Source organism: Vulpes vulpes, chromosome 7, assembly GCF_048418805.1.
Source record: "Vulpes vulpes isolate BD-2025 chromosome 7, VulVul3, whole genome shotgun sequence".
NCBI classification, from domain to species: Eukaryota; Metazoa; Chordata; class Mammalia; order Carnivora; family Canidae; genus Vulpes; species Vulpes vulpes.
Window position 1 is genome coordinate 5954158 of NC_132786.1, and position 21040 is coordinate 5975197.

At 37.3% G+C, this 21040-nt stretch overlaps 1 protein-coding gene across 1 annotated transcript; it reads right to left on the reverse strand.

The window, feature by feature from the left end:
* Positions 1-11236: 11236 nt before the first annotated feature.
* Positions 11237-12169, reverse strand: LOC112934832 (olfactory receptor 2A12). The gene has a single exon (XM_026018355.1). The coding sequence runs from the start codon at positions 12167-12169 to the stop codon at positions 11237-11239; it is 933 nt and encodes a 310-aa protein (XP_025874140.1).
* Positions 12170-21040: the final 8871 nt, after the last annotated feature.

The following is a 21040-nucleotide window of genomic DNA, read 5'->3' on the forward strand; positions in this document are numbered from 1 at the left end:
CACCTGGGTGGCTCAGTGGTTGAATGTCCTCCTTTATGTTAGGTTGTGATCCTGGGGTCCTGGGATCAAGTCCCACTTGATGCTCTCTGCAGAGAGCCTGCTTCTCCTTCTGCTTATGTCTCTGCCTCTCTTTCTGTGTGTCTCTCCTGAATAAATAAATAAAATCTTAAAAAGAAAGTCAAATTGCAGATGCTAAATATATAGACATTTCAAAGCTTGTAATACCTATGGCCAACTTCTCTACAGGAAAAATGTACCAATGTTTCTCTCGGATTATGAGAATTAGGCTTCAATCCCACATGGTCAGTATTACTAAATATTATAAGTTATCAACTTTGAAAATGGAATATGTGAAGAGTTTTATACAGTTTAAATTTATATACTTCAACAATTCTTTAACACCTATTCCGTGAGTGCATCATCTGTTCCATCCTGTTTTAAACTCTGGAAGAATAGAGGAGGGAAAGTAGACACATTCTGAAGGGGACACAAGAAGTCGGGTGGTGTATTTGTCACCCACTCTTCGTGTTTCCATTTAGGAGAGATCTCTCTCACCCACCAGATGGAAGTACTGGAGGATTCCAGCGCCTTTCCTGTTCTCTTATTTATAGGTTTTGTGGAACAGGAAACAGAAAATGAGGATTCCCCTTCTCTGCTCTCTTTTTTGGTCGTACACATTTCTACTCTTTCAGGTTAAAGCCTACGGGAGCATGTATTGTCCCGCTTAGGGATGGGGGTGGGCTAACGGTTGGGATTTTAATCTGGAGAGACATTTTTTTAAACATATAGACTATGTTTTCCAATAAATCTCACTAACAAAACATATGTTTTTAATTTCTACCTGATTCCTGGGTCTGTTTCTCTATTTCTTCAGATCAGGAGCAAGGAGATTGTCATGGTTGATTACCATCCCTAAAACACCAGGAGCAAAAAAATAAAATATCTGTTGATAGTGGAAAGTACAATGAAGAAAATGAACAGGGTAATAGGATTGAAAGTCATGTGGTATGAAGAGGGGTCCTTTAGATGGGATTGTCAGTAAAAATCTTTCTAACAAAATGACACATGGGTGGAACCCAAATGGTGAAGTGGAGTCTACCCCGACTACAGCCAAAATAGAATGTTCCTTGTGCAGAGAACAGTAAAGACGAAATCCCTGGGCTGGAAGGACTTAGTGAGGTCTGGTCCAATGTATCAGAACCAAATTTACCAAGACGTTGTAAATATTCATTGTAACCCTGCTTATCTTAAAAAAAATTAGAACTGATATAAAAGTTTTAAGTTGGAGATGGATTAAGATATTTGGCTACTTTTATAACATGGAATGCAATGCAACCATTAGAAAGGTTAATATAAGTTTATGACTCAGTGTCAATAATGTTATATTAAAGACATGTTTAAATTTCTAAAATAAAATAACCAGAAAGGAAAACCTGTGACTTAATAAATGTATTCCTGAGGAAAAATAAATAAAATGAAATTAAAAATAAAAAGATTAATACAGATCTTTTTATAGTGAAATGAAAAAAAATTTCCACCTAAACTAAAAGAATTTGCATACAATATGATCCAACTTATATTTTAATATAAACATACACATATATCTTTTGTGCCTACTTACATATATGTAGAAAAATTTCTATAAGAAACTGTTTATATTGATTATCTCAAGAGTAGGATTATATGGGGATTTATCTTTCATATAAATTGTTTACTTATTTGTTCATTTGCTTAATCAACTTTATACATTACCAGGGGGAAGAAACAAGGTATTTTCATTTTGGAAAAACCTACAACGTAATATAAAACTAAAGGGGCACATTACTCCTGCTCATCTTGAGAGAAATCCTCACCAAATTTTAACAGCGATCTCCTGTCAAAGCAGATTTTCTTACAGCTTCATATGGGAGAAATAAATCACTGAATTATGAAAAGTAATTAACCTTTGATAGGAAAGGGGAAGTTGAAAACCTCAATCTCATTTTTCTTTATACCGATTTTCCCCCTAATCCTAATAGAGAAGAAGATCAAGATCTTCTATTGACTACAAGTAGAATTAAATCATAAATTAAGTTGAAAATTATTGTAACACCCACCAAAATGTGAATGAGAGCACAGGCAGAGCTGTGATGCTGCAGTGATCAGAGAAAGTGGCCTTTGTCATTCAGAGAAGCACATCCTAATACCCTTTTAATTTTCTTATCTGCAGGGATGACTGGGTGGCTCAGTGGTTGAGCATCTGCATTCTGGTCAGGGAATGATCCTGGGATCCAGGGATGAGACCCACATCCAGTTCCCTGCAGGGAGCCTGCTTCTCCCTCTGCCTGTCTCTGCTTCCCTCTCTGTGTCTCCCATGAATAAATAAATAAAATCTTTAAAACATTTTTGTTCTTATCTGCAATGCCGGTTTTAGGAGTTGAAGCTAAAAACCAAACACTGAAAACAATAAAAGCAGTACCTGTAAGCAGACCCAGAAGTGACAGGGAATTTAGCTGTCAGCTGAACTCCATCAGTATCTTAGAAAAATACTTTCCATCAGTCTCTTAGAAAAATTCATTTAGCATCAGCTTGCTTACTAGTGGGAACTTTTCATCCCAAGCCAGCTCATGAAGCTTCCTCTTTCCCTGAACAGTACTAAACTGTTGCATACCCATGTTTGCCTCTGTGAATTCCCTTTGTTCATAATCCTGCGGTTGACCAATAGGCTTACTAGCAGACGCATTTGTGCAGAGTGCAGTGAAATTGCCAATTTGAGAGGTATTTGCCCCCTTTGTGTGAACTTACGTGTCTGTGCCTCTGTGGATTTGGTATTTCTCTTAAAAGGAAGCGGTAGTCTTAAGCTAACTTACTAAGTTTTGGGTGGACATTTATTGGAGGTCCCAAGAAATGGCAGTGAATTATGATCAGTAACATATTACTGATTTTATATGGGCTGAAAGACCTACTTTTGACTTATTGACTTATTTTTAAATTCATGCAAGCAGGGATCCCTGGGTGGCGCAGTGGTTTGGCGCCTGCCTTTGGCCCAGGGTGCGATCTTGGAAACCCGGGATCGAATCCCACATCGGGCTGCTGGTGCATGGAGCCTGCTTCTCCCTCTGCCTCTCTCTCTCTCTCTCTCTCTCTCTCTCTCTCTGTGTGACTATCATAAATAAATTAAAAAAAATTCATGCAAGCAAAGCACAGTTAAGGGATGCATATTGAAGTACCAATTAGCAGATATGAAATAGGAAGCTGTCCAACCATCTGGACCATACAATTCTGTTTGAATAGAATATGGCGCTTTGTGGACAAACTAAATATTGTGTCAATGGGTGCCAGTGAATCAAGCTGACTAGGAGGGCTCGTGGAGCTCTTAAGACCCGAGTCCTCCAAGAATATGGACATTTTGTAGATTTCTAAGGCTCTTCTGAAATAAGCATGTTCGGTCACCATGGAAAGCAAGGCACAAGTAATGACAGAAAATGAGATAATGCCTTCAGCAAAAGCTTGAAGGCATGTCTTTGGAGCTGATAAAGACACAGGAAGCAGCAAAGACTCAACTGTTTTCCAAAGATGTCTCTGGATGAGTCATAGGAGACCTCCTGCAGGTGAAGTGTGATATGAGCTTGAAGAGGAAGAGCAGACAGACTGAGCACAGAGCCTGTGGCCAGGGAAGACTGTCTGGGCATGAGATGGATTCCTGGGAGTGGATCCAAGAAAAAGCCCAGTGGGCTCATCTGTGATGTGTCCTTTTGTGCTCCTACTGCACCCAGGTCCGTGACCTAGGACAGCAGACACAGGGATGCTTCAGCTATCAGATATGCCAGCCATTAGCTTCTCTTTCCCAAATGATTAGAATTGTTTGGCTAATTCAAGTTCATAATTAAAACAATTCTGCAATTATAGAGCTTTACATGTAATTTTTTAAAAGATATTTCTGAAAGAAACCAGTAGCCAATTTCCAAAATGGCAGGAATAAATAAGGAGGCATATAGGATTCTTAGTGAAACAACTTGCTTCATCAAATGTGAACTACAGACAAACCGTTTGTCATACTGGATATCAATTGTACCCTTTTACAGTTTGAAGGAAGATCATGAGACTGTCACTCTATATAGTAACTCTTGGGGCACCTGGGTGGCTCAGGTGGCTCAGGTCTTGATCCCAGAGTCCTAGGATTGAGCCCCATATCCAGCTCCCTGCTCACTGGGGAGCCTGCTTCTCTCTCTCCCTCTGCTCTGCCCCCTGCTTGTGTGCTCTCTCTCTCATGCTCATTCTTTCTCATAAATAAATAAATAATAAAAAAATAATAAATAAATAAATAAATAAATAAATAAATAAATAAATATCTTATAATGGTAACTATCTACACACACTAATTGTCGATGAGCTCATTTGTTGAGGACAAGTATAAAAATACAACATAATGTGAAAGTAATTTTTTTTTCCTTTTAAATATTGGCATGGTTTTGCATTTTGAATTTCACAATTCTAGAAGCCAGATTTGTTTCTACCTTTGAGAAAAAGCCCGGGGCAAATAACAACACAGAGAGAAATATCTCACAAAGTACTTAAGTGTCCACTCCAGCTGCATATTAAAGAAAGATCTTCAGTGCATAGAATAAGGGATAGTTTCACGGATGCATTTCTCTGGTCTTCCATAGCATGAAAATTCACTGAAATTGCTCTGAAAACAGCAAGATCCCGGAACAAGGATGACTGCAGCATGGATAACAGGGCTGGTCAGAGCATTGTTCCAATCTCCCTTCTGCAGGGTGAACTGCATAAACTAGAGTCACTTACTCTATGCCTCATTGTTTTCATCCACAAAAGAGTGAGAACAGGTGTCTAAAAGGGCTAATGCGAAGAATAATTACCATGAAACTGGCATATATTAGAAGTGATATAAATGTTAACTGCTAAGTATTAAAAAGACCACAAATTTCAAGAAAGAGTCCAAACCATCAGGATTAGCGATCCAACAAAATCATGGTACTGTCAACTTTTTCACATTCATCTTGCCTTGCCTTTTGGTTATCTTTTGAATTTAAATAGAAAATATGCCAAATAAATAACACACCATTTTACTTTCATTTGTTAATGTGTTTTCATGGTGATTTTAAGAAAATTAATTTTCAAAAGGATTTTAAAGAAATGGAAAAATCCCTTAAAGGAAACTCACTCCTGGATTGAAGAGGAAAACATCAGTTTTAAAACTCAAAATTCTCTTCAAAGGAAAGGAGGCCGTACTTTGGGTATTTAGCACTGCCCCACAGTGGGACGTTCTATTGATCACTCTGAGTGAGAGCCCTGGGGTGTCAAAGACGGTGTTCTGGGACAGCACACATCTGTCCAATTTTCACACTCACAAAGTACTTACCATTTCCAATAGTTACTTCAAGGCTCAGCTTGATCCTAGTACCAGATTGTAACAAACATGGATTCTGAGCCCAACTGCCAGGGTTCAAATCCCGACTTTGCCGCATACTAGTTTTGTGACCTCTCTGAGTTTTTCCGGTCCTCAGCTCCACCAGCTGCAAAATGGTGTGAACAATAAACCCTACGTCATGAGTTAACTCATATAAGACACTTCATAAGTGCTTAATGATATATTACAGATCTGAAAGCTGTCATGCAGAGTAGCTTCTGGATCAAATAATCATAAGGAAACAAGTTAAGAATCGCAAAACTCCTCTGCTAAAACAAGGGACAAAAAGAGAATCCCTCCACCAGCAGATCTGGATTTCCCCTGCAAGATAAGGTCATCTCTTTCTCAGGCAAGGGACGAATGGGTCCTGTCTGGGCGACAATGTTTCTGAGCGTCTGCTGGGGCAGGCAGTTAACAGGCAGGGAAGGAAGGTCCGTCTCAGGGCAAGTAACCACTTACCTCTGACTTCAGGACTTTTTTATTTGTAAGAAGAGGCACCTGGGCCATGTGACCCCTGAAGTTCTTTGTTTTCTTTCGTCAGTCAGAGCATATCTACTGGATGGTTAGTGGATTCCTCTTCTCTGACACAGTCATGACAAAGGCAAGAGCTGCCCCATGAGGATGATGAGGGGAATGTGAACAGAGGGTCCTAGAGGGTCAGAGGCATCATGGCCACACCATGGGAATTAGTAATGGTATCTAGAGATTCCCATCAGGCCCTAGTTATGAAGATAGGCTTAGGGCCTCACATGAAAGGCATCTAATCACTAATGCCCAGAGCCAGGGATTGCATTCCAATCCTACCCTTTCCCATTTCCCACCTGCAAACCCCTTTTCAGGGCTAATGAACCACATTCACTTACACTGGTATAATCTGTGTTATTTTCTTCAAACGTGGCCTTGGGTTTAGAAGAAACCTCACAGGGAAGGACAGGGATTGATTCTCTGGGCTAAAAAGACCTCATCGGGAGGTGAGAACCCACATATACAGTTCTCATGGCAGAACTTGATAATGGATTTGTTTCTGCAAGCGAGGGCTTTGTTCTGTCATCATTTGAACCCAACTCTGTCCCCACAGACACAAATAATGATTCAGGGCACAGAACCCTGTGGCATTGCATCCATTCATATTCTCCTCAGAGAGATTTAAAGAGTTTGCTACTTTCCTATGGGCAGGTGAACCAATAAATACCTTTCCCACATGTATTCATTTTGATCTTTCAGTATCCCATGGGAATTTTTATGTGCATTTGTTTGGGATTTGTGTTTGCTTGGGATTGCGTGAGGCCAGGCCAGGATGTCTCCAAACTATGCAAGATCTTGGCACAGAAAATAAAAAATTCAAGATTGTTTCATAACTTAATTTCTTTCAACAGGTATTTTATCAGCCTTAAAATTGTTCAACTCTATAATTCTTCCTGTTTGTGGAAGAGAGGCTGTGTTTTCTTGATGTCTCATGATAGGGGGCCCCATGGACCCCATTAAGACATCATCTCAGAGAAACTAATTTCTCCCAATGGAGAAATGTTATTGCCAGGAAATCACTGTACATTTCTCACAAATATTCTTGACTTGACAGTTTAGAGTTTAGATATACTTCTCCCTTAATTTTCTTTAGTTTGGTCTCCATTTCAAACTTTTCGAGATTTCTGAACCACATTTTTATTTCTTCATTCTGGGTTAAGGCCTATATTTAAAATTAATCTCAATAAAATCTTTTTTTTTAAAGGGGTGCCTGGGTGGTTCAGTCAATTAAGTATCTGCGTTCTGCTCAGGTCATGATCTCAGGGTCCTGAGATTCAACCCTATGTTGGGCTCTGCACTCAGTGGAGAATCTGCTGAAGATCCCTCTGCCCCTGCCCCCTGCTCATGCTCTCTGTCTCTCTCTAATAAATAAATAAAATATTCTTTAAAAAAATAATCTCTCTCCTCTTGCACATCTCATGTGGTAGGTGATGTTTGATGATTGTAAAGTCCTTCCACTTCTAACTTTCAGAGTGTCTATGTAGAGTCTTCTTAAACTTTGGTAGAAAAGGCACTTCAAAATAAAAATAATATTTAATCTATTGGACAGCAGAAAAAAATATATTTAAGGGGAGGATATTGGAGTTATTTCTTTTCTTAAAATAATCTGTGTCAGGTAGAGCCTCACTCCACATACTTTATTCTTCAACACACTCCACTTTATTCAAGCACTACTCCTCAATAGCTCAGACTCTTGAAATGCTTTTCCTTGTTTCAAGTCAATTTTGTCCTGTAGTACCCATTTGACTTCAAATATACTAACAATCCTTCAAAGTACATAGGGACCCCTCTTCAATTATCCAAACCCAAATTGGTCTCCCTTCTCTGGAAGATTAAAAGCACTTATCATAACATCTTTCAAAGTTGTGTTTAGATCATTTTATAGTTCTTTATCTTTTTATTGTTTGTATATTCCTTGTATAGGAATATACACAAATTTGTGTTCCTTGTATGTATATGTATATACATACAAGGAACACCAGAATATTACAGAAAAATAAATTTTACTCACCAATACCCAGATAGAACCAAGGGTAATAAGTTGGTGCATGCTCATTCAAATATGCATATTTAGGGGTGCTTGGGTGACTCATGTGGTTGAATGTTCTTCTGACTCTTGACTTCAGCTCAGGTCATGATCTCAGGGTTGTGAGATTGAGCCCTATGTCAAGTTCCACACCAGGTGTGGAGGCTGCTTAAGGTTCTCTCTCTCCCTTTCCTTCTGCCCCTCCCTACCTCTCCCTCTTAAAAAGAAAAAAATATGTATATTTACCACTTTTATTTCTTTTGGTTGAACAATATGATATTTAACACAGTGTATTGTGGATACAAAGAAGTGTCCTGATTTGTCTCTTTTTTTTTGTTTCTAATCTTTGAAGTGGAGAAAGCAAAAGCATTTCTTCTGAAAAGTCTTAGACTTCTTTTATTATCAATATTTGTATTGATTAATATTTTATATTTTAGTAAGAATAAATGTTACAAAGCACATTTGGCTTTATCATTAGTGATGGACCTTTATTAAAGAATGTCAATTTAGAGATAGAAGTGTTTGCAGATCGCAAACACAACACCTACAGCTGCACCTAAATATTAATTTAATATTTGCCATCTCTGAGACAGAAAATCCTCCTTCAGAGGGCTTGAGTCTTGTCGGTCTTTCTTTCTTTCTTTCTTTCTTTCTTTCTTTCTTTCTTCTTTCTCTATGTAGCACATAGAATTTCAATGGGGTATTTGAAGAAGATAATACAGTATAAGTGATTATGAGAAATGAGAAGTGTTTATTTTTTTTCCACTTCTGTCTTGATAAACCTTTCTAACTGTATAAACCTATTGAAGGATGTGCTCCATCAAAACAAGGGTAGTAAACCAAGGAAGAGGAAGACATGAGATTAATGAACTAAGAAATCTAACAGAGAAAGGAAGATGAAATTACCAAGGAACAACCAGTCAGATAGGAGAATGAAATCTCCTGAAGGATGGGTATATTATTTGAGGTGGCTGATGGGGATTAAGAGATACAGAAAACCTTAGGAAGAGGGAGTAAGAGCCTAAGTGGAGGGGAAAACAAGGCAATTTATTAACATCATGTTTATTATCTGTACCTAGAAACATTTAGTTGCTCTCAGGTGAGGGAAAACATTGGCCTAATAAAGAGTTTTCTATACAAATTTGTTGCTGCTGCTGATATGTTGTGGATGAATGGGCTTTCACTGGAATGTTGTTTCTCTTTCTTCCACTAGTAGACTTTTTGGAAAATGCACCTTCTTGGTTGGGCTGATCAATGGGACAACGTTGCATTGCACTCTGCTCAGGACTGGAGAGTGGGTGCTTAGCACCACTATCTTCCCTAATCAAATGTTTATCACAGACCAGTAATGTGTCAGACACTAAGAGATACAACTGCTCGAGACAAAATCTGCATTCTTTTTACTCAACATTTTAGTGGTAAACAGGAGAGTTGCTCTCATGTTAACTTCTTTCTTAAAAGTCTTCATACCTCTTTATCAGCCTATCTCCACCTATTTTTAGTGGGAAAAAATGGAATTTTTTGTTGTAAAAAGAAATGAGCTCCATATGTAAGAAATAAAGCAATCCTGAAAAGTACAAAGAAAAAATCTAAAATTATTCCATATCAAAGCACCCTGAAATAACTATTATGGCTAAATAGCTCAGTATCCCAGAGAATTTCTTCAAGTAAATACACAGATTCAGGGCTAATAATAATTTATCAAAATGCAATCACATGATATTTTAGGAGAGTATTTTGACTTTTTATTTTGTGTAAAAAGAATATTTTCCCCAAATGAAAATAAGCTAAGCAATTCAGAAAAATACATCACCCACACATTTGGCTAATGGACTCCCACCTAGCTCTGTGTGCTTAGAGAAATATAAGGAGGGAAAAATAAACAGATAATATTTTAATGAAAATCGGTTCATACTTCTCATGCTATTTTTAAGTGCATATATTTTTTCATCTAACAGAAGGAAAAATACCTACTATGTAACTAGATTATTCTAATTCAGAGGCCTTTTTAATCTTGGAAGATTCTTAATATAAACTTTTGATATAACATTAATTTTTCATTGTATTTAGAGGTTGTAGCCATTAGATTTTAAACATTATGTCTTATTGTGAGAGAGTATCGATTGGACCCCTAAAGGTAAAGGTTAGAGAAAAAAGCACACTTCAACTTCCTACTTAAGATTCAAGAAGTCTTGCTTCACAACTTGAACCATTTAGCAGATAAGGTTGGCTGTCTGCCCTATGGCCATTACTTCTTTCTTGCTGAGCTAGTACTGATATTCTCAAGGTATTAAGCAGTAAATTCATCAGAGGAAGTGGCTCTCACTCTGAGCCACAGGGGATTAAACCATAATGGATCTAAACCAAGCTCTCAATTTCATCCTCTTTGTCAGCAACTGCTTAGAGGTGACCATTTGGCCCAATTTTGGCCAGTGGAATACCAGAAAAAACCTGCAGAGAGGGAGTGATTCCAGAAAAGATCTTCCTTCTTGATAAAGAGGGAAAGACAGACCAAAAAAGTTTCTCTTTGCTTCCTTCTTTATCAGTTGTAAATATTGATACATCAGAAAATTTGACCACCAAAATATCTGAAAATGGCTCACCTACCATATGGCCAAGAAAGGGAAAAATCTCCATTCTGCCTTGATTCCTAAGGTCTGTTTATTTTGTAAAGTGATTTCAGTACAAAGATAAACTGGAGTGATATGGTAAAAAGTCACCTAGTCCAGACAAGTGGGATGAAATATGCTGATCTCTGAGGAGGTGATGTTTAAACCTGATAAATTAGACGAGGGAGTAGAAGAGGATTCGCGTCTTGTCTTTTCACTTTTTTATGCCCTTTATTGATTGATCGGATGTTCTTAACTTTCAATCTACTCAAATTTATCAATGTTTTCTTTTGTGGCTAACAATTTTGTATATTATTTTTAAAATTCTTCCCCTTCTTACCTTCTAAAAGCTTTATGTATAGTTTGTTTTTAACATTTAGGTCGTGAAAACACTAGGAACTGAGTTTTCTGTGTGCTTGTGGACTTATTTTGACTAATATTTTTGTTAAGATATTTGCATCTCTGTTCATGAATAGGATTAGACTGTGATGTTCTGTTTCATAATGATTATCTCAGGTTTTGTATCACTGGCTTAAAGTGTAAGAGTATTTACATTTTCCAAAGAGAAAGAGTACTGGGTTTGTTAAATTAACGGATTTACAAGGGCATTCAAGGACCCAGAAACAGGTGGAAAAGCTCACAATCTTGGAATACTCCAAACCTTCCTTATGCTGATGACTTCTTCCCTAGAAATCTCCTCAGGGCACCCTTCACCTCAGTGTTCCTCAGGCTGTAGGTCAGTGGGTTTAGCATAGGATTGAAAAGGCTATAAAACAATGATAAAATCTTTCTTTGTTCTTGAGAATGGCTAGATTTAGGGGCCATGTACATAACAATAGCACTGCCAAAGAAGAGCCCCACCACACAGAGGTGGGAGGAGCAGGTGGAGAAGGCCTTTCTGCAACCCTCCCCAGACTGGATCCTCAAGATGGCCAACAGGATATGACTATAGGATACCAGCACCAAGCAGAGGGGCCCGACTAAAACAAACACAGAGCCTGCAAAGAGAACAATTTGATTGAGTCTAGTGTCAGCACAGGCCAATTTAAATACCGACATGATTTGACAGAAAAAGTGGTTGATTTTTTGTGGTCCACAAAAGGGCAACTTAAGAATGAGAGTAATATGGACCAGAGCCAAGAGAAAGCTGAACATCCAGCAAGTGGCAGACAAGATAATGCACACTCTCCAGCTCATGACGACAGTGTAATGTAGGGGATGGCAGATGGCCACATACCGATCATAGGACATGACCACCAAACTCATACACTCTGTGACAGCAAGTGCCAAATACAAAAATGTCTGAAGTAACAATGGAACAAAGGAGATGGTTTTCTTCTGCATTATAAGATTTGCCAGCATCTTAGGGACAAAGCTTGAGGCATAGGACATGTCAACAATGGCCAGGTTTGAGAGGAAGAAGTACATGGGCGTGTGCAGTCTGGAGTCCAGCCAGATGAGCCCCAGGATGAGCCCGTTCCCCATCAAGGTGAGGCTATAGAATAGCAAGAAGAACCCAAAGAGGAATATTTCAAGTTTGGGATCAACCTGGAATCCCAGCAGGATGACTTCTGTGATCCATGTCTGATTGCTTCCCATGTTCTTTTGACAGATAGGTACAATGTTGTACTTAGCACAGGAATTTTGGAGCTGAGTGGTAGAAAAGGAAAAAGGAATATGTTCATACAGAGTGAGAATTTATACAGAGGCTAAAATTCAGTAATTCATGGATCCAATCCAGTCTAAAGTCTGTGATGTTGATCTGTACATTTGGCTTTAGAGATATCTAATAAATTCAGTTATTGACCAATATTAACAATTAGTAGACTTCATATAAAAGTTGGAGTCTCTGGCTGCTTTTCAAAAATAAAAGAAATGTCATTTCTTGAAATTAATTGTAAGCAATCATCAGCTGAAGCTAATAAGGAGTTAGAGTCAGATTCTCTTTCATTTACCTCTGCTTCCACTAATTTCTATTTTCTCCCAGAAATATTATTAGCAATAAAAAATTGACACTAACAATTTTATCATTGTACTACACTATTGGTTGTATATTTAGTTAAGTAGAAAGATCTGTGCTCAGAGTTCCTAAGTCTTCCTATTTCAAACACATGGAGATGAGAAATCAAAATGTAAAATACAAACCCCAAATAGATAGCCAGAGTTTAAAATGAGATCATTTTTGCAACACCAGAAATGAATCAGAAATATATATGCTTCAAGTATGAAGGCAGAATGTTATACCTGGAACTCAGCTCTTACAGAATCAACTTTTGGGAAATGGGATATATTAATATGATTGCTTGAAACCAAGGGCTTGGATGTAAAAGGAGGTATAAAACAACTATTGGGCTGCTGATTAGGTGACTACAAAGAAGTCAATATACTTCCTGGCTCTCTCATTAGATTACCAGATCCTGAGATCTACTGTATTATATATAACATATTATATATTATATATGCAGGCCCCATGGAGCTGGGTGAAGAACAGCAAAAATTCAAAATCACAAGACAGAGAGAAAGAAATGGTGGAAAAAACAAATTAAAATAAAAACAATACTAAAAACAAAAACTCTTTCACTCAAACAAAAATTCTTTCACTCAGAATGTGTGTGTAAATACACAGTTTGGGAAAAATAAGTCCTGCTAAAGAGGAGAAATAAACAACTGGAACCTTGAATTCATTCAAAATGTAATAAATGTATAGTCCAATTTTCCAAAGACTCTAAAGATGGTTAGGATGCACCAATAAGTTAATCAAGGAGTGATACTTACTGAAATGCTTGATAAATGAAGAAAAATGAATAAGGTAGCCATAAAACAGTGTATGAAAAAAAAAGAGTGTATGAAATGGATCAAGCACAGATATTTGAAATAAGGTGTAAAGATACATAATTTTATAACCAATAAGGAAGATAATTTCCAGACCTCATATTAAAGAGAGAAATAGTGTACTGGAAGGTCACATTTAAGAACCCATTCAGATGTTCATACAGACAAAGGGTACTGTTTTGAAAGAGCAATCTCGAGACATGAATAATAGATTGAGTGGCTAAACTTAGACATGATAAAGTTTCCAGAGAAAAAAATGGAGAGGATAGTGAAGAAACAGTATTTGAGCAAAATATGTTTCAGCAAAAAATGTTTCAGAATTCAAAATAGATCTAAGTCCTTAAATGGTAAAAAGATGCATTCCACTTAATGAGTGCAAAAACTAAAGATAAATGTACACTCAAGCAAAATGAAGTAGTTTTCATTACTGAAGAATATATGAATCTTCAGATAAATAATATATTCTGGTAAGAGAATAGGATAAATAAAAATTCTCAATGAATGCTAACAATTATCTCTTCAACTTCTATTTTCCTCCATCCTCTATACTCTATGTCTAGACCTTGTAGGTCTTTTATTCAATGTGTAGTGATCAACTTATGTCCCTTAATTAGCCTTCCACATTTTTTCTTTTTTCTCTTCACCATGTAATAGACTTTTTCATAACTATTTATTCTATGACTGAACATTTATCCCATCTGCCTGATTTTTTAAAAAAAATTAGTGACTTTGTTTCTTCCTTCCCAAGAGTTTAACGTTGATTCTTCCTATACACATCATTCTTGGTTCATTAGTATGCTCTTTTTGTTTCATACATAGGTATTGTGATTTTTTTTAAGTAGGCTCCATGCCTGGCGTGGAGCGAACTCACGACTTTGAGATGAAGACCTGAGCTGGGTGCCTGGGTGGCTCAGTTGGTTAAGTATCTAACTTTGGCTCAGGTCATGATTTCTGGGTTCTAGAATCAAGCCCTAATGGACTTTGTACTCAGTGAGGAGTTTGCTTGTCTCTCTCTCTTCCCTGTTCCCTGCTTATGCTCTCTCTTTTAAATAAATAAAAAATAAAAAAAGACCTGAGCTGAGATCAAGAGTTGAGCTACCTGACTAAGCACCCAGGCTCCATGAGTTTGTGATTTTTTAATAAAGACAATAGTTTCATTAGTCTCTTCAATAACTTTTGTTAGACTATTTTATCATTTACTTTTCCCAGGATAAAGGGAAATATTAAGAGTTACCAAGTATAAAAACAATGAAATATGTAGGAACAACAATTCAAGTGCCAATGACCTCATCAGCAAGAAAGAGTCTGAAGACACAAGCTATTACCTTAATGTGCCAAAGAGGTAAGCTGTTATTCTAAAATATTGTACCTTCAAGAACTCTCTTGAATGAACAAGAGCAAAGTAGGACATTACTGGACATACAGATAAGGGGAGTATTGACACCTACAGATCCTCACTACACGATTAAAGTATATTTCTTAATAAGAATAAAAGTGAATCAGTGGTTCTTTTTTAAGTAGGCATGAAACCTACTTAAAATACACAAATAATACTGATATATCACTTGAAAAAATATGCTGGTAAATCTTATGGCCTATGGATTATAAAATAATTATTTTGGTATCTTAAAGGGGTGAGGTGAAATCTAAAAATAGTAAGTAAACAAGGAAGGAATGTTTGATAAGTAATGAATGCTAAATTTCTTGATGAGAATTGAAACCCCTAGTGACTTTGAATTCGTTAGAATAATTTCTTTAACTTGGATATTACCAATTAATGAAAATTATCAAAAACAGACATAAAATCTATAGTTTTCAAAAATTATAAGGCAAATAAAAGAAACTAAAAGCATTATCAACCCAGCAGCAGGCAGAAGGGAAAAAAGGAGAAATAAAGAAGCAAATAAGATCTGATAAACTGGAATAAGCTGGCATTAATAAATCTATATATATTATCACATCATGTGTAATTATAAGTCACTAAAAGAAGAGTTAATAATACTAGATAAAATCAGGAAATCAAGTCACAAAATCCTTACAAGAATCATACCCACACCACCCAAACATAAATCCAAACTCTCTGTCTGTCTCTGTCTCTGTCTCTGTCTCTCTCTCTCTCTCTCACACACACACACACACAAGTTAAAAAAGAAATAAGGAAAACACATGTTCTTGTCACATAGAAACTGATATTGTTCCAAAGCATTTACCCGCATAGGAGATACTATACAATACTAATGGGGAAAAAATCCACCAACAAGGTAAAATTCAGGATCTCTTTCCTAGAGAAAGACTTAGCAAACTTCAAATAGAAAGGAACTTTAATCTGAGAAAGAGTATTTACAAAACCTATAGAAACATCATACTTAAATTAGTGAAATATTAAAAGCTTTTTCTCTGAATTAGGAGACAAGCCTACTATACTCCACTAACACTGTATCTATTTAACATTAACTCCATAACTAGCCAGCAATAAAGCAAAAAGAAAAAGTAAAAGGCATAAAATGTAAAATGGAGAATATAAAATGTCATTATTTATAAAAACACAATTATGTATATAGAAAATTTTTTAAATATAGATAAACTATTGAAATCAATGAGTGATTTTTAAAATTCTGGGTTCAAAAATCTGCATAAAATGAAGGATATTTATATGTGTATTTGTGCATTTATAGAGTAGATGATTTATAAAGTTCTAAATCTCTCCAGATTGATCTATACTTTTAACGAGATTCAAATCAGAATCCCAGCAGGTTTTTTTATGTGTGGAAATTACTAATCTTACTCTAAATATTATATGAAAATGCAAAAGGTCAAGGATAGCCATGGAAGTCTTGAGAAGGAAGAACGAGGTAGGAGTTACTCCATCGACTACCAACATTTATGAAGCTACAGTTATTAAGTCAATGTGGTATTAGGGCAAAGATAAACAATCAGGCCAATTATTAGCCCAGAAATTCAGAAACACATCCATGCACTCGTGCAAGCACACTCAAGTGCACTCATTCGATCTCCAGCAAAAGTGGCACTGGCATTGGCAATGAATAATGTGGGTCAGTTAACTATCCATGTGGAGTAAAATTAAAACATGGCCCTCACCTCACATAATACACAAAATAAATTCCAGGTAGGCTTTAGATCTATATATGAAAGGTGAAAGCAACCCTGCGTGTATACAAATTAGAGGATCTTAAAAGTAGCAAATATTTCTTATGCAGACTCCAAACAAAGAAAAGATTGTCTCATTATAGAATTACACACATTGACCTGGATTCTATTACTTTTCTTTTTTGCATTTTTTAAAGTTAAGAATAACACATTTTCACTTTAGTTGCATTGTTTTAAAAAAACACTTCTCAAAAGTAACTTAAAAGGTGAAGGGTGCATTTAAATTTTGAAAATTTTATAGAGCAAATGTTTTCACTGACTATGGTACCAGATATAGAACAGAGGTGAATGGGTGATGGGCACTGAGGGGGGCACTTGACGGGATGAGCACTGGGTGTTATTCTGTATGTTGGCAAATTGAACACCAATAAAAAATAAATTTATTATTAAAAAATTTTTTTAAAAAGCAAAAAAAAAAAAAAAAAGAACAGAGGTGAAGTAGATAAGTTCTGTAGTAGTAGTTTTTATCATATTTCCACTAGCTATACTCTCCTCATAACTTTAATAAGTAAAAATAGTGATCACATAATTCCACTCTGGGATCAAAGGGTGTCTCTAGGATGAGGACTACCATTCCTGAAGAGTAAGCCTGGGACACCAAAAAAGAAAAAGCTAATCAGACACCTCTATTAGCTTCAGTGATAAACAAAAAATAATAATGGAATTTTATCAAATAGCTACAGGATTTCTCCCTGCCACTGACTAAGATCTCCTTCCTGGGCAGCATATAAAAGGAGCCCCAGTGTTCTCACTTCCCTGGTTGGAAGATACTTCTAAGATGTAGTAGGAGCAGATAGTGCAGTAGGGGAAGAAATGCAGGTCAAGATAAATTGTGTAAGACTCTGGCTTCATATTTAATTTGTAAAAAGAGGCAAAAGAATGAGATGGCTCCTAGGCCAATTTCAGTTTGATGCCATGAGTGACAGACATCTGATTCCACTGCCTCTTCCCATATGAGTGACGAGGGAGGGGTTGTGACAGCATAAATATGGTATTACTGTTAAGAACCTCAGAAGAGTGGGAGAAAGAAATCTTCTTTTTAAACCTGAGATTTCTGCCAGCCTTCTGTCTTTCTCCTCTGTTATTCCTCGACCAGTTTATCTATAATGATTTGTACAAAGGGGGATGCTATTTCTGGTATATCCCTTAAATTCGGCTTGAATGTACAGGGAAACTCACAGAGATGGGCAAATGAGTCACCTACTCCCTGAAGTGGGGTTGGTGCATGGTGAGTCCCAGATATCCTTTCTACCTTGACCAAAAAGAGGGTACTCAGGGATGCTCGGGAGGTGTCTATATGTGAGGGCTTTATACTCTGATCACCTAAAACCAACCCATTCCCCAGAGGCATACCTGTGGCATCCAGGGAACACATTACAAAATGTCTTCCCACCATTCTACGTCTCCCCTACAGAGTAGTGTAAAACCTCTGCAGAGTTCTCCAGCTTTGTTATCCGTGTGGTGGGGGCTCGGGGGTGCACCTGCTTATGCAGAAAAGTGAGAACTCAGGGAAAATGGAATGAGTGATCCTACTCAGGAGGATGTTGGCATGAAAATGTAGCAGATAGAAGTCATACTTTATGGCTTATGTCAATAGAACAAGCCTCAAGTATCTGGACTTCTTATGTACTTGATCTTCAAGTGGGCCTTCTTCCATGCCCCTTTTGGAATAGTTTAAAGGTTATGATGTAGGTGTGCCCCCCATGGGGCTTGTTAAGACAGTACCCCAAGGCACAATTTCCTCCTTAGGGAGTGAACAATCTCTATCTGCAGAAAAGTGTTACTGTAAAGTAAATTATCAAAAATTTCCATTGCCAGTATTTATTTTTACATGGAAACTCAGAGATTCAACCCTATTCCCTCAGTGTCTCCCTGTCTTCCTTTGATTACAAGTCACCCTCTAACTACTTGTTCATTTTTTTTCACATTTCTTTTCTGTCCTATGCTTAAAGAGGTAATTTAAATGACTCTGTTCTAAGCCTTTAGGTATTAGACTGAATTTAAATGGTGGATGGCTTTGCCTTCCTCCACACATCTGGAGAAGAACACATTACCCTGATGACTCAGATCCCTTTAAATTCATGAGTATTCATATCATTTTGGTCCTTGATGTTACCAGAACTCATCCTGTTTCCTTAGTTTCCTCTCTAAGATGATTTTTCCCTGTATTTTCTCTCTTTAAACCTCCCATGAGTCCTCCCACCCACAGTCCCAGCCACCGACTGAGAGTTACTGAGAACACAGAAGCTAGCAGATGATAATTCACAATCTTAACTCAACACTGACCAGGATTCTGGATCCACATTTATTCTCAACTCTTCTGCTGTTACTGTGGTTACTGGTGTTGACCCTCAAGAAGGAGAGCCTACCACTCATGCTATGAATCCCATCCCTCCTGCCCACTCAAGAACTTCTCTCCAGCAACATGTCTCAAATGTCTCTGCTCCTGTTCCCCTGAACACATCCAATCAGCATGTGAAACTCTTTTTCTCAAAGATGTCAATTATCTTGACTTTGCTAAACCCAATGAGCAGTTCTGTCCTTATCCCACTTGACCTGCCAGCACCATTTAACCCGGTCAATAGAATTCTCTCTTTGAAACACTCCATCCCATCAACTCTGATCATTTTCTGCTACCCCTGTGGTCCTTCTACTTTCCCGGCTGTTCCTCCTCTGTTTCCTTGGTGGCTTTCTCTTCATTTCCCATATCTGTGAACACTGACGTTTTTCAAGATTTATTCTTTGTATCTATTTTCTATCCATTTTCTATGGGACCTCATCAGTCCCAAAGATTTCACTGCATTTTACGTGCGGATAACACTTCAGTTAGTATGCCCTGCCAGGCCTCTTCCCAAATGCAGTGTTCCTGACTGAATGTTAGCCTTGTGCACATCAGTGTGAATCAACAGTGTTCACTGACCTCCTATCTCAAGAGAGTAAGTCCAACATTTTTAAAGCCACTTATAAGACGTTAATTATCAGCTTCCCTCTGTTTTCGAGTGTGCGTGCTTTATGTAGAGACTATTCTGTAGTATACATTTAGAAATGCACTTCTCTACCCCTATGCCCTCTGTTCTTTCTCTCTTCCTTCCTTCTAGCTGTCTTTGGTGATTACAATAATTTTATATATTTTTTTGTTCTGCTAATTAAACATTCAAAGCATTCATTGTATTCTCAGATGTTGATAAGATTTAGTCTTAATTCCACGATTTGGATGAGAGTGTAAGGATACTGGATCTAAGGTCTACCTAGACTCTAACCCCAACATCAACATTTATTTTTTATTTTTTAAATATTTATTTATTTATTTGAGAAAGAGAGAGTAAGCAAGTGGGGGGAAGGGCAGAAGGAGAAGGAGAAAATAGACTCCCCACTGAGCATGGAGCTCCACAGTGGGGATCCATGGGGGGCTTGACATGGGGTTCACCAACAGGCTCCACCCAGGGCTCTAGGCAGGGCTTCAGGTAGGGCTCAAACCCAGGACCCTGAGATCATGCTCTGAGCCAAAATCAAGAGCCAACCACTTAACCTACTGAGCCCCAACCTCAACATCAACATCTGTCCACTAACTGCTATTTGTTTTCATATGTTTTATGATGTTTTGTTCCTTTGTTCATTCCTTCATTACTGGCCCCTTTTTGTTAAATATTTTGTAGTGCACTATTTAATGCTCTTGGCATTTCTTTATATATATTTTCTTAGTGGCTGTGCCCCTTGGGATTATGATTAGCATTTTAATTTATAATAATATAATAATATGGTCCTGGTTAATATCAACTTAATTTCAATAGTTTACTAATTCTTTGCTTTTATATTGCTTCAACTTTATTCTCTCCTTCTAGAGGCTGCAGCTCTCCTTCTGCCTGCCACTCCCCCTGCTTGTATTATCTGTTTCTCTGTCAAATAAATAAATAAGTACATAAATACATAAATTAATTAATTTTAAAAAGAAAAAAATTTTGTTCTCAAACTTGAAATAAACTGTCATTTTTTTCCCCATAGTGAAGAATTTTCCAGTAGCTGCTTAAACAGTATCTTTGGTGACTAACTTGTACTTATGCTTGGCTCTCTGCTAACTAATATTCATTTGATTCTCTAATTCACTGATTAGTTTGCTAGAGCTGTGGAAACAAACTACCACAGACTTTACTGTGTAAATAATAGAAGTATATTCTCGCACAGTCCTGAGGGTTAGTAGTCTGAGATTTCGGTGTGGATCAGGTTGGTTCCTTCCAAGGTCCCTCTTCTTGACGTGTAATAGATGACTGTCTTCCCCTCTGTCTTCACATATTTATGTCTGTGTCCTAATCTCTTATAAGAACACCAGCTATATTGGTTAGGGCTACTCTGAATACCTCACATGGATATAATTACCTCTATAAAACCCTATCTTCAAAAAGTCCCCCTTTGAGGTATTACAGGACCATGATTTCAACACATAAACTTTGAGTGAACATAATTCAGTCCAAC